Source organism: Homalodisca vitripennis, chromosome 2 (genome assembly GCF_021130785.1).
Source record: "Homalodisca vitripennis isolate AUS2020 chromosome 2, UT_GWSS_2.1, whole genome shotgun sequence".
NCBI lineage: Eukaryota > Metazoa > Arthropoda > Insecta > Hemiptera > Cicadellidae > Homalodisca > Homalodisca vitripennis.
In genome coordinates this window covers 45,583,341-45,596,545 of record NC_060208.1, presented here as the reverse complement: position 1 = coordinate 45,596,545, position 13,205 = coordinate 45,583,341, and the positions used below count along the sequence as shown (strand labels likewise).

Genomic DNA, 13,205 nt, shown 5'->3' with positions numbered 1-13,205 from the left:
TTATTAAGTTTAACATAATATTCTGTAAAGTACTATTCAAATAGTTGGATTTTGCCAAGTCCTTAACACACCCAATAGTATCAAGACAGGAGGATTTTATTTACAAAACTTGACAAATTAAACCCAGGTAAAGCACGAGTTACATTCGATTCCGAACAGGTAATCCTGTTCCACAGTTCAACAATTTGGGTGTTCTACAGGCGTGCACCCACGGGGAGGGCCAAAGGGGATGTAGGCCCTCTCAAGAAAAAATGTTTTACTAATACTGAATACTGAGCACAGCAGAGCTCTCGTTTTCCACTCTTCGGAGAATCAAGACATACCTAAGAAACACGATGTCTGAGAGTAGGCTAAATGGCTTAGCCAATCTCAATATCCACAGGAAAATTCCCGTTGACACAGACAGTGTATTATCCATACTGACGAAGACCCAAAGAAGACTCTATTTTGTTTTGTAAGACAGCTGATATAAAAAGATTTTGTCAAAATAAAACCTAAAGTCTTATTTAATCTGCTGGGTTTTATCATTCATTCCTATAGTCCCTACTCCAAACTTGCATTCAAAGAGCTAAAATAAAGTTAAAGTAATGCCTTTAAATACCGATTTTTCTATTGAATTAATAAAAAGTTTTTGTTGGCCCAGGGACCCCCGGTCAGCCCCCCATGATTATTTTCTGAGTGCGCCACTGGTATTATATGTTTAGGAATTTTCTCCAATCATGTTCACATCTGAACTGAAAATCTAATTAATTATTTCGAGATTTCCCCCCATGTTCCCAATGGTTAAAAGTTTACCTCATGCAATATTTTGCTGCTCCAATTTTCCATGAGTATTCGTCTCTGTTTTCCTGGTGATATTTGTACCATTTTCCTTGCGGGCATTCCCGGGTTTTGGCCCCGGAACGGCCAGCAGACGAACCCGTACCCACTCTCCCGTGCCCGTGGTCTCCTATCCCCACACCGCTGCAGCACAGACTCGAGTATCTCGACCTCAGTCCGTCACTACGCTAGCTAGCTACGAGTATCACACAGCCGGGTCCGCGCCGTCTGGAGTCAGTCTGTAGCTATCTCTCACAGTGACCACATCTGCCCTCGCGATGCCGGTACCGCCTGAAGTCAAAGTTCAGAAATTCGTGGAAAAAGGTAAGTCCTACATCAGTGCATGCCATTATTACGTTACATGTTTAATAAATTTACATATGAAATTAAAATAATTAATAAAAAACTGCACAATAGAAAAATTCAAGTTCTAATTCAAATCTAGTTCTTCGATGTGTCACTCACAACTTCCAGAATATATTATTATTTAAATTTTAATAAAAACACACCTTACTTTGTATTTTATTTATCGTCTTCCCATGCAAGTGATCCTTTATTTTCTAACTTTTGTACATAAATAAATTTCAATTTTTTTATTAATCAAGTAGGCAATGTATTTCGCTTATAGGTGTCTTGATTTATAAATACGTATCTAATGAAACTAATGTTGCCTACCTACAAATCATAACGGATTGTATGAATCAGTCTAAACGTATCTCAATAACTAAGAAACACCCTTCTTTTTGGTAGAGCTGAAAAAAGTTGTTGAGAGGATGTTGATTAGACAGATTTTCCTGTATAATCTGAACAGTTAATCAAGAATGTTAAAGCTAACTTAATGAGTCTGAGTTTATTAAAACTTCAAATTTAACACCTCTTAACGGCCCTTTTTGAAAACCATACTGTATCACTTTAAAGCAGGTAATCCTTTTAAAATATTGATTTCCTTTCGCATTTTAAAAATTATAATAAGTAATTGCAGTTTTGCGTTTTCTTAGCGTGTATTACAAGACGTAATTTCATAATTACATAAGGCCCTCGTTCTACAAGAACAAATACTCAATTTTAGGGTTTAACACAATTAGTACATATATGTCCAAAACATTTTTGTTTGTATGTACAGTTTTTTAAGTTTTTTTGCTTGTTAAGTGTAGTCACGTTAGAACTAAAAAGTATACGTAATATTTATAACAAAAATACAACAAAACCACTCATGAAAAGACATACTAGTCTTTGTTTTGTGTCCAGAACCATACTGGCAATTTTTCAACTTTGAGATATAATTATAACACGATTTCTACATTACGATCGTTCATATAACAAATATAATTTGAGATCGCATAAAAACAATAACAAATTTAAGTAAAGTCAGGTTTGGTATCCATTCTAAATAACACCAAGCTATTTACTTAATGGCCAAGAATAACATTCCACGTAGAATAAATTACTAGGTTCCCCATATTTAATAATAGATAAATCATTAATATTACAACCAGATCTTTTATTTATAAGTAACATGTATCAAGTTGACTACGGGCAAAGTATCTGGAGGAAAAGTAGAAATAAGCTTTTGCCCTTTTCCCTCCAAATCACACACGAGGAATGAAGTACCACTTTATTTAACTGTCTTAAAATATAAAGTTTGTAACTCCCTACAGTTAGAGTTTAAAATTTTTTAAATATAAACATTGGTCTTGTACAAATGTATGATTTATATATTTTTGTGTGCAATTGATCCTCAATGTAATGTAAAATGAACGATAAATAAATACACTTAATTTTCATACAAATAACTACGGTACTATACGATAATTTCCTGCTCTGAATTTGTGACATAGTTGTCATATTTTAATGTTGTTTGGTTTCAAACCGGTTTCATATTTGGTAAATCAGGTTTTGTATGTAATGTCAATGTATGTATTATCCTGAACAGTTTGTAATATACAGAAGGATAAAATTCCATAACTTCAAACTACTGTACAATAACTGTCTAGCTACGATACGTGTAGTTAAAACACCTTCGCTGCGGGTGTATCTTAGGTGATAAGTATTCTAATATGACAGCAAGCTCACTATAGCGATTGCCGCAGTCAACTTTGTATTTACTTTATATTTGAAATTACGTCAGTGGATCAAGGTATATTCCGGTCTGAAGCATAATATTAAAGTAAACAATAAAGTATCCGCTGCTATAAAGCATGCATGTGATGAGAAATGTATAACGTCTGAAAGTCTACTTCCTAGGGTCATTAGACCGGCCTTGAAATATAAACAAAAACAGATACTTCCTGGTCGCTAGAACACTAATGAGTTCTCTTATCATCCTGAGACTGGGGTCTGGGGTTCATAGCTGCCGTCTGGGGTCTATTAGGGTCACTAAGCGTCGCAATGGATCTTGGTTGTAGAGGAGGCAACTTTTGTAGCACAAGCGTAATAATGTTACGAAGGCGTTAAACCGATTTTAACAGTACATAAATTAAAGAGTGTTAAGACCAATCCTGAGAATACCGGTTGGCCTTAGAGAAATGAGTGAATTGGAGGTTTTATAAAGAATAGTCAATACCATCCCATTTGGCAGAATTGAAGAAACAAATATTTAAATATATACTTTCGTAATGTTTGAGGTACGTTTAGATTTGAACATGCTTGCTTTCCTTCCAGACGTTTATAATAAAATTCAGCTATTATTAAAAATTATTATTTTTGACAAGGCCAATAGTCAGTTACTCATAGGTTAATATTTGGATAATATCAATGCAGGATTCTTCGTTCTCTTAAGACAAGAAGCTTAGAAATTCAACTTAGCCCCGAAAGAATCTTTGCGCTGCTTTTGGAGTGACGGAATATTCTGGGTGGGTAAGGCCGCCTCCTGTTGAGATCCATGAGGAAAAGTTTGGGCATTAATCTCAGTCATGGTTCCTTAGGAGAAGGGAAGGCCAACTGTACAACAGCGTCTCCAGTCAAAGTGGGCAGAGGGCGGCATGCCCTTTCTTTGTCTAGGCCAGCAATTGCCTTCACTTAAGGAGCCCCACTTCTCCAACAGTCATCCACCAGACCAGATCTCTCGATCTATTCTTGCCCTTCAATATCTCGACATTAGTGGTTAGGGATGTGCTGCTCCTGAGCATTCATAGGCTTGCCCAGATTTAAGAGTCACATCTGTTTTTGCTATACCCAGAGTAGGTTCAACTGGAAGGTATATAAACCAGCCAGTATACGTACATCCCTCCTGGGGTATCAGTGCAGGTAATATCATCTTTGCTAAGATTAAAATTCATTTAACTAAAATTTAAGTTTGCAACACGAATGTTTTAATAAAAAATGTTAATGGGATAATATTACATAGCTCTACATATCATGTAGTTAAAATAAAGTGATTTTCTAATACTTTAAAATTAAATTAAGCAATTCTTTTATCTGACATATTAACACACAACTATTTTCAATTTCCGATTACCAATGGCCGAGTTTCTATACGAACATTTAATTTCCCTTATGAAATGGAGTCAAAACCCGATGTGGCCCCTACAAGGAAAGACAACTTTCAAATCCATATATTCATCAAATGAAAGTCGGGACCGGGTTGACGTTCGATTTAGGTCTTCTAATAATTCAGCTCAGCCTCAGTATCGCTGACGTGATAGGAGCTAGTTACGAACAGTATTTAATAAGCCTGCATTAACTCTCAAGTTTAGTTGAGTTGACAGACATGAGTAGCAAATATACTGCAAATAAATCTTTACTTCTACATAGGCCGTAGTTACCACAATATCATAATGAGCACAATACGTTTCAGTTATAATTCAAATTTAGTTTTCTTAAGAACTACATGAACTATAAATGCGTTTAAAGATATAAAAAATATATACCTTGCTTTACAATTGACGTTTTGTAGAGTTAATTCGTAATTTTACTCAAAGATAACTTTTCTGCAGACAGAAAACATATTTTAAAACTCATAATTTATGATGATTTACAGACACATACCTGTTAAGTAGTAACTACAGAAGTTTTATAATCAGCCCGATATAAAAACTGTTAAAAAGATAATGATGTAATACACATTATAAACTATATATGACGTAACTTCAGGGGACGAATTTTATAATGAAATTTAGTTTAAGAAAACTACACGTGTTTTAATAGAGTATAATTAAGGAAATTGCATCTTTCATAAATAAAACCACTTTCAGTCATCTCTTGTATAAACAATTTCAAGTCTTAATCCTCAGTCGTTTTTCTGAGGGTACAAAAAATACCCTAAAATATGATCTAAAATACTTACAATTCCTCGTAAAATTACAAAACATATTTCTACTTTCTTGTTTTCAGGAAATACATTTTTTTAAATTGGTACTAATTTTTTAAATATAAAAAGACTTAAACCCAACCTAACCGATTGCACAAATTAGAGAATAACCGTAGTCCCTGCAGTGGCCATGTTGTATTACTTCATTTCAGAACAAAGACACAAACCTTTGTGATTTAAGATTAAAACATATTCTGTTTTCAATACACGATCTTACGTAAAATTATACACTCTTAAATTGGCAAAGGCAGTTTCAATAAAGTATGTAGCCAATAATATGTTTTATTACTGGTAAATTAAAGATTACAAAATATTGTTTATATGCAGCAAGAAACCTGCACTCATTTATTTCTCGCAAATAATCGTTAAACTAGTTTACTTATTAAAAATTGCATTGTATAGCTGTAGTAAAAAATTCAAGTTGATAATAGCTGAAGGTTCTTTTTTGGAAAGTGTATCTAAATATGTAAAACTATATGAATACAAACGCAGATAACGCGTTGTACACGAACTCCGGGTTAAATCAATAACGGCATCTATTCCTGGTCCATAACTAGATTGGTATCTGTGTCATCATCAACTTATTTTTACTTCTTAATTTCGTTTTTTAGTTGTGTGGCAGTCTTCCATATTTATGTGTAGTCCTTTTCAGCATTCATCAGATATGTCGTCCATAAAGAGATTTTAGAGTAAAAAGTTGTTACTACCTGCCAAATAACAATAGTTCTCAATGTTACACTTGTTTTTTACGTTTAAATTGGATTTTAAGTAGTTGCCTCAAACATTTGGAGTACTTTGTAACCTACTCAATGACAGTCCTGTCATTGAACAAATTGCCATCCTATACGAAGGCAAGCTAGAACAAGTAACGTTCCAAGTAAAGTCTATCCGTGGATTATGGGTTGTCTAGAAGTTTTATACTGAAGCTGTTAACAGCTTCAGCTTCGGTCTGTTACAGCTTCTATTCAACTGGGATGGTATTATTAATTCCAGGTACGTTGAGCTGAAGCAACAAATTTCTGCAGTAATACATTCAATCTCACTATTTTGGACCTTAGGTTTTGTTTTACCAGGCAGGTAAAACATGCAATTGTGAGTAAGAATAATGTTGCGGACAAACCAAGGAAAGATCAATATTTTGTATTGGAACCTTCGTATTGTTCCAGTGTTAGAACTACGGCATATCCTTCATTCTTGTAACTCTTGAGTCAATAATTTTAAAAAGTAACTTATACGCGATTTGTTTTGAAACGGTTACGGTTATGTTTGAATACGTCCTAGACGAACCTCTAATGGATACCCTTAGACCTAATGGTTTTTGTCAATATGTACACTAATTACTCAACATTTCGTTTTCAGTAAAATATAATTGTTAGATCTAACATGAGAGTAGAGATATATCTTTTAAAATGGAAAGTTTCTACGGATCCACTTTGTCTCGTTAACAGCATATCCTGTTTTCCTATGCTGTAAATTATATTTTGCTGCCTTTAGAGGCAATCAAGTTTTTGTGGAAACATACCGTGATACACCTATTCTAAAAGTGTTAAACCCAATGAACCCTGTTTTAGATGTTCTCATAGTAATATTACAGAAGACCTCGTTGATTCTAAATTCAAGTGAACCGAAAAAGAGCATGGACTCAAACAAAACAACGAGAATGTGTTTAAACAGCTGGCACTGAATACTAGTCTCACTGAGTATATAGATACGTATAATGTGTGTAAAATACGTTTAATTGAAGACTTATCTTTCCAATTTGGTATTTTGCTTCACTTTTAAATATAAATGTTTGTGTACAAATACTACGCATTTAAGTGCGTACAGAAACATTGTAATTTATGTGGTTTAAGTCGACTATTTTGAACAACTATAATGTGAATTTAAAAGACACAATGTTTTGAAACAAAAGATAATGTACTACAGCAATGTTCATACCTAGATCTAGGAGAAGATTTAAAAAATCTCGATATAAAAGTGAAGATCTCCACCATTAACAAAGACGGCACCGAAGACCTCCACCTCAGAGATTAGGTACGGAGTTAGTATTTCTTTTTATTATTATTATCACTGACATACGCTTTACTTGAAATCCTTATAAACTCAAGTAAGGGGGTCTGTAGAAACAAATAGAAAGGTCAGCTGTCGTCATAATCGCTTATTATTGCTTTTTGCTAAAAATAATTAAAAAGGTGGTTTGCACTTATTACAGTATTCTCCGCTAGGAAAGGCCTCATCACAGTTTGTAGCATTGGGCATAGGGTGAACTCAGCTTATTTATTGCGATATATATATCGTTTTACTTAAAGCGTTAATAAATCAACTGCCCCCAAACTTTACTTTTTGACAATCGATTGCTAATTTTAAAATGTCGAATGTCGTAAATAATTTGAGTCACGAGTTCGATAAGGGTCAATATTGAAAATATAAGTTTACGTTGTGAATTTGTTGTAGTATCGATTGAATTGAGAAACATATATGAATGCATTAGTGAATTAACATAGGAAACAATAGCTATTGCGGTCATCCTTGTTGAAACTTTCAAGGTCAAGAAGATGACGCGTATACCGATCTTGGCAGAGGCCGGGATTTAATATGAGAGAAAGAAGACGTATGACCGCTTTTCTTCAAATGTGGCACAAACTTGGAATTGATTCTGAAATGCCCTTAGGTTCGTTAACAGGCCAGGTTTTTTGGAGGAACGTTTTATAAAAACATTAGTTTTTAAGATTTATTTTCATTTAACCAATTTTTGTGTGCTTCAATAAAGAAATAAGAAATACAATTTTTCAAATGCCCTTAATATGTGGCTTGAATAACACTCAATATAATATTATACATTTTATTTTAAATGCGAATAACAATTTTGAATATAATTATAAGACGCATTATTACGTTTTAATGCGCATTATACGCATTAAAACGTAAACTAGCTTAAACTGAGCTGCAGGAAGCAGCATTTCGAAACTAATATATATATATATATATATATATTATATATATATATATATTTCGAAATGCTGCTTCCTGCAGCTCAGTTTAAGCTAGTTTACGTTTTAACTTTTTTAGGAATAAGGTCCATTCACGGTAGCACTTCTAAGCTACGAACCGAATTATTTAGTTAATGCTGGTTGACCCTAATCGCGAATTTGACACATATTTCCACAAATATCTCCATGGGGTTGGAATCACTTGATTTCACCCAATGTAAAATCATAAACATTTGATGTTATGTTTGGGTTTGAATTCCCGTATATACTGACTGACACATCTCCCACACTTACTTGATAAGCGAATCGCGTTGTGCGGGATAAGATGGTTCAAGGACAGACTGCGCAAGAAAGGCACAATTAGGCACCCGATCCTGCAACACAGCTGTGACGTAGCGGCTCAAATGACTGGGCCGGAAGGGGTGTGTCCCTACCCTTGTTGACGCAAGTCAGGCACAAGAGGGATTAATTAAGCTACATTTTACTTGTGTTATACAAAGTTGATGTAAGAAGAGAAGGAATATTTTTCAAGTTGCATCTGAAGTTTGTTTTAGGGTCATACCAGTAATGCATTAAAAGAATTTTATAGGTGAATAAAGCTCTTGGATTGAAACTGGGCTCACTTTACAACATTTCGGGATTTAGATGAGTCCGTTAAATTTGTTTATATCATCTACTAGGATTATTACATCTATAACAATAAACATTTTCATTAATAGTTATTTGACTTGCTTGAAACATTTTATATGAAAACAAGTTACGGCGACTTAAAGTTTAATAATCTAAAAGAACTTTTTAACACTCCTTAAGAACACAAAATATTTTCCAAATTTTTTTCTTCCCACTTTATTGAGGGTCACCTGGGACTACATCCTATACGATATTAGTAAAAACGTACAATTGTTGACGGAATTTAAATAAATAACTACATGAATCATCTAATATGATTAAATATACTCAATTCTTAAATCAGGTATTTCTCCACCGTATACACCTTACCGAGATAACCACTTACCGCACTAAATAACCTTCAAGTTCTGGTTTGACATTACAGGAAACCCGGGTCTAAGACGCTGACCATTTAGCTACCAGGGACGACAGCGTACTGGTAGAGCAAAGTAGATAGTCTTGGTGAAGAGGCGGTAGTACGAGTAAGGGAAGTGATTCGTAAGTGAAGAGCCTTACGAATTTAGTTAGTAAATAGAACAGTGGTCAAATGGAAACCAAGAGGTATTTCACATTTTACGTGAAATTCAAACATGCAGTTTTTTTGTCTTGGCTGTATTGTAATGCTATAGTAGGCTACTATAATCCAATTGCGAATGTAAAAATTTTAAAATTCTAAACGATCCAAAATCAACTTGACCATTTTTACAAAGTTCCATTTAATCTAAATGTTGTGAAAGACACAGAAAGACAGTTCCCAACAAACTCAGCGTCTTAATATCTTCAAAATTCAAATGGTTATGGGACTATTTTGAGTCAATACTTAATTTTAGAACGAAGTTTGGGCTACTCAATGAATAACGTTAATCATATGCAAGTAACAATGGCGTTGAATATGTATTGAACCGTAAAATGATTCTTAGCTGTGAATGATTATTCAAACTGTTTAATGCCGAATAAGTTAACACTGTTAACAGTCTGAACAATTAGTAACTAATTTGGCAATTATCGACACAGGGTTCCTAACCAACGAGTAATTGAAATAGTGAAATAAAGCGTTAAATTTGTTCTTTTCCGCCGATTTTTTGCTCGAGTGATCACGGCCTCCATCTAATACTAAGTACCAAGGTGTTTCATAGATCGACGAGTGCGTTCATATGGAGCATTCAGTAATAGAATTTGTTACCATATATATTGTAATGAATAAGTGTTATAATGCTGTTAGTAGAAGTACAGTTTTACTATTTTTTAAAGGTTATTATATTTTGTAAATAAATATCTAATATTGTAATGCTAGCAGTGGTGAAATAATAAATAATCACCTATTCTCTAAAATAAAAGACAAGATACTTTCCTAGTAATAAATTGCATTATAAAAATGTATTAAAATTTTATTAGTCTAAGTAAAACCAGTTCATATTTAGGCTTACAATCCTAAAATAAAATAAAAAACCCATTATTAAAGAATCCGTTTAAAAGGATTTAATGAATGTTTAGTATTTTAACAATAAGTCAACTAAAGTCATTTTAAGTTATAAATCCAGAAGTACTAAACACCACTTTCAAAGTCTCTGAACTATGTTAAACCTGGGATGTAAATGTGTCCGTAATTTTAATGAGTAATAATTAAGCAATAGTTTCAAAATATTAAGAACATCTAAAACTTAAATGGGAAATTCCATAAAAATCAAATTACTCCCAATGTTTATATTTTGGTTTCCATTATGTTTATCTAAAATTGAAATTCAGTTAAACCAATTTTAATGAGTGTTTTTAGAAAGGTATTAATAGAATTTTATGGAAATCCAAATCTGGCTCATAAATGTAGAAGTATAATTAAAATCTTTACGTTTTTTTTTTTTACTACTAATTGTTTGAAAATTACGGGTTGTTACTACAGCATGGCTGTTGAGAAAAATCCTAAAAATTACAAAATTAAGGTTAATTAATTGCAACGTTTCTTTTAAAACATCGACTCATTAATTATGTCTGTTACACGCATAAAACATAACTGTTATGATTAAGAAGACCCGTGCAATTCTTAAAGCACCTGGAAAAAGTTTGCAAGTACCAACTTCTTGAACTTGAACTAGTAACAAAATTCTAACTACTTCCTATAAACTCGTAGTTTGGGTCAAAGAAAGTATACACCTCGGATTTGTGATTGTCCGTGATTATTTTTAAAACATTGGCAGTAAATTGAATTTCCAATGAAAGACAACATATAATTTAATTTATTCCATGACGCCCTTCACCTTTTTTCGGAAGATGGGAAATATTATCACTCATACAAATGTGTATTCAATAACTGTCAGAGTCGGTTTCTGAGTATATACCGTTATCGTCTATTTGCTATACATACGGTTGAGTACGCTGATCGTATCCACATTATAATTATTTTTGCTCATAACTCATTCACATTAAAACATTACTCTTTTACACACAGTTAAATTGACTTTTTTTGCTTACTTTTTAGAAATATTTTAAACTGCCCGTGCCTACACACAGACTAACCTGCCCAAGTAGACATTCCTTCCAATATGAGTTCTGTCAAAAATGTTAATTCGTATAAAGTTCCTTGTTTATTTTAAATATCCGGTCTTGTGTGTGCGCGTGTGTTTTGTATTGTGCTCATTATGACGTAATGCTAATGGAGGAATAAATTTGATTTGATTATATATACGAGATGTTATTATAGAATGTGTAACGGAACAACCTTAAAAGTTAAACTAAACTGCTTGTTAAACACAACACTGTAGGGAGTATGTATAGTTGAGGTTAGTCGTAAAAGAAGCCACTGCAACGTTTATTCCCGCTCCAAACAAAGATAACCTAATAGAGGTTAATTCCCATTGACAAAGCCGTTTAGAACTGTTTGTAAACAGCGGAGTTGCCTCTAATTGTTATAACTGTGTTGTGCTCTATATCCGTTGAGTGGTTCGATTTTTGTATTCGACTGTTTCTTACTACTAACGCGTTTTGATCGGTTTACAACATACATTACATTGATTACAGCTTTATAGTTATGAATCAAGTCCATACAGTAGAGAAACAATTTAATTCCTAAGAATTCATGGATTTCAAATGCCTACAGTTTCTTTATATGTGTTTCTTACTACTACGCGTTTTGATCGGTTTACAACATACATTACATTGATTACAGCTTTATAGTTATGAACAAGTTCATACAGTAGAGAAACAATTTAATTCCTAAGAATTCATGGATTTCAAATGCCTACAGTTTCTTTATATGTGGAGGAAAAATCTAAAGGACTCCCAGTCGCGATAATATCACTTAATGCAATTTTATTGCAGATCTCCGTTTTTATTGCAGAACTAATCAGGATAGAAATAAACCACAGCCACTGTGTCATATATAGTTTAACACCATGAAGCTTGGATGTGATCAAAGTGTATCTATTTCTTTTTTCTTGATCAGTAGGATGTGGAATATAATGATCTTTTTAAGATGTGTTGAAGTTAAATATTGAACATTTTGTTCTTTCAGTGACAAATTCTTTTAAGAATTTGAAATACAACATGCTCACTGCAATTATTTATTTATAGAGATTAATTAAACGGTTTTCTTGATGCGTCCAAATTTTAATGTATACCTGTATTTTATTTATTAGTATTAAAAATTCTTAAACGCAAAAAGGTTATGTCATACGTTATGGTGTATGAGCCTAGTTACCTAGCTTAACTTATCCTGTAATTTAAGATAGGTTCCATTATACCCATTATTTTTGTGTATTTAGACTCCTTGAATGAATTTGATTTTGTATTGGGGAAATAAATTCTACATTGGTTCTGTAATGTTAAATTGTCATCTGTTTTATTTGTGCATGATGACTACTTTCTGGTTAAGGTTTGAAGAAACAATTATACGGAAAACACTACACAGACATTATCTGGCAAGAGTGAAGAAATTTGGTATTGATCAAAACTGTAAATACTTACCTTCCATTTTTTACTTTTTGAATATCATATACTAAAGCATATGCGGTTTAAGGAGTAATAAATTTCAATGCTTTTCTCTATCCATGTTATCAATCGGATACACACATACACACACACACACACACACACACACACACACACACACACACACACACACACACACACACACACACACACACACACACACACCCCTTGAGATTTTAAGGATCGATTCAACAGCACATCAACAGTTGGTCCTACGCGTCGAATGGTGAAAGGTTAATGTTAAAAATAAGTATTGTAGTCGTAAGTTTGTCTCGGAAACCTTTGGCAGAAAACATTCTTTTTATTTTGAATATGTAAATTACATAGAATAGAAGTACCTGAAAATCAACTACTCAAGTACAACAGTAAATGCAGCAACTTTAATGTTAGTAAATGCTAGTAATGTTTTCAACTTTATGAGATAACTAGCACATATC

The 13,205-nt window shown here is 33.2% G+C and overlaps 1 protein-coding gene across 2 annotated transcripts in view; it reads left to right on the top strand.

Annotated features, from left to right (window-relative positions):
• The first annotated feature begins 981 nt into the window (after window positions 1-981).
• Window positions 982-13,205, top strand: part of LOC124356171 (putative inorganic phosphate cotransporter) — a 74,420-nt gene continuing 62,196 nt past the window's right edge. For both annotated transcript variants that reach the window (XM_046807342.1, XM_046807341.1), the window contains exon 1: window positions 982-1,143. In XM_046807342.1, the coding sequence (XP_046663298.1) occupies window positions 1,098-1,143 (46 nt within the window). In that variant the 5' untranslated portion in view covers window positions 982-1,097. The remainder of the gene's footprint in view (window positions 1,144-13,205) is intronic.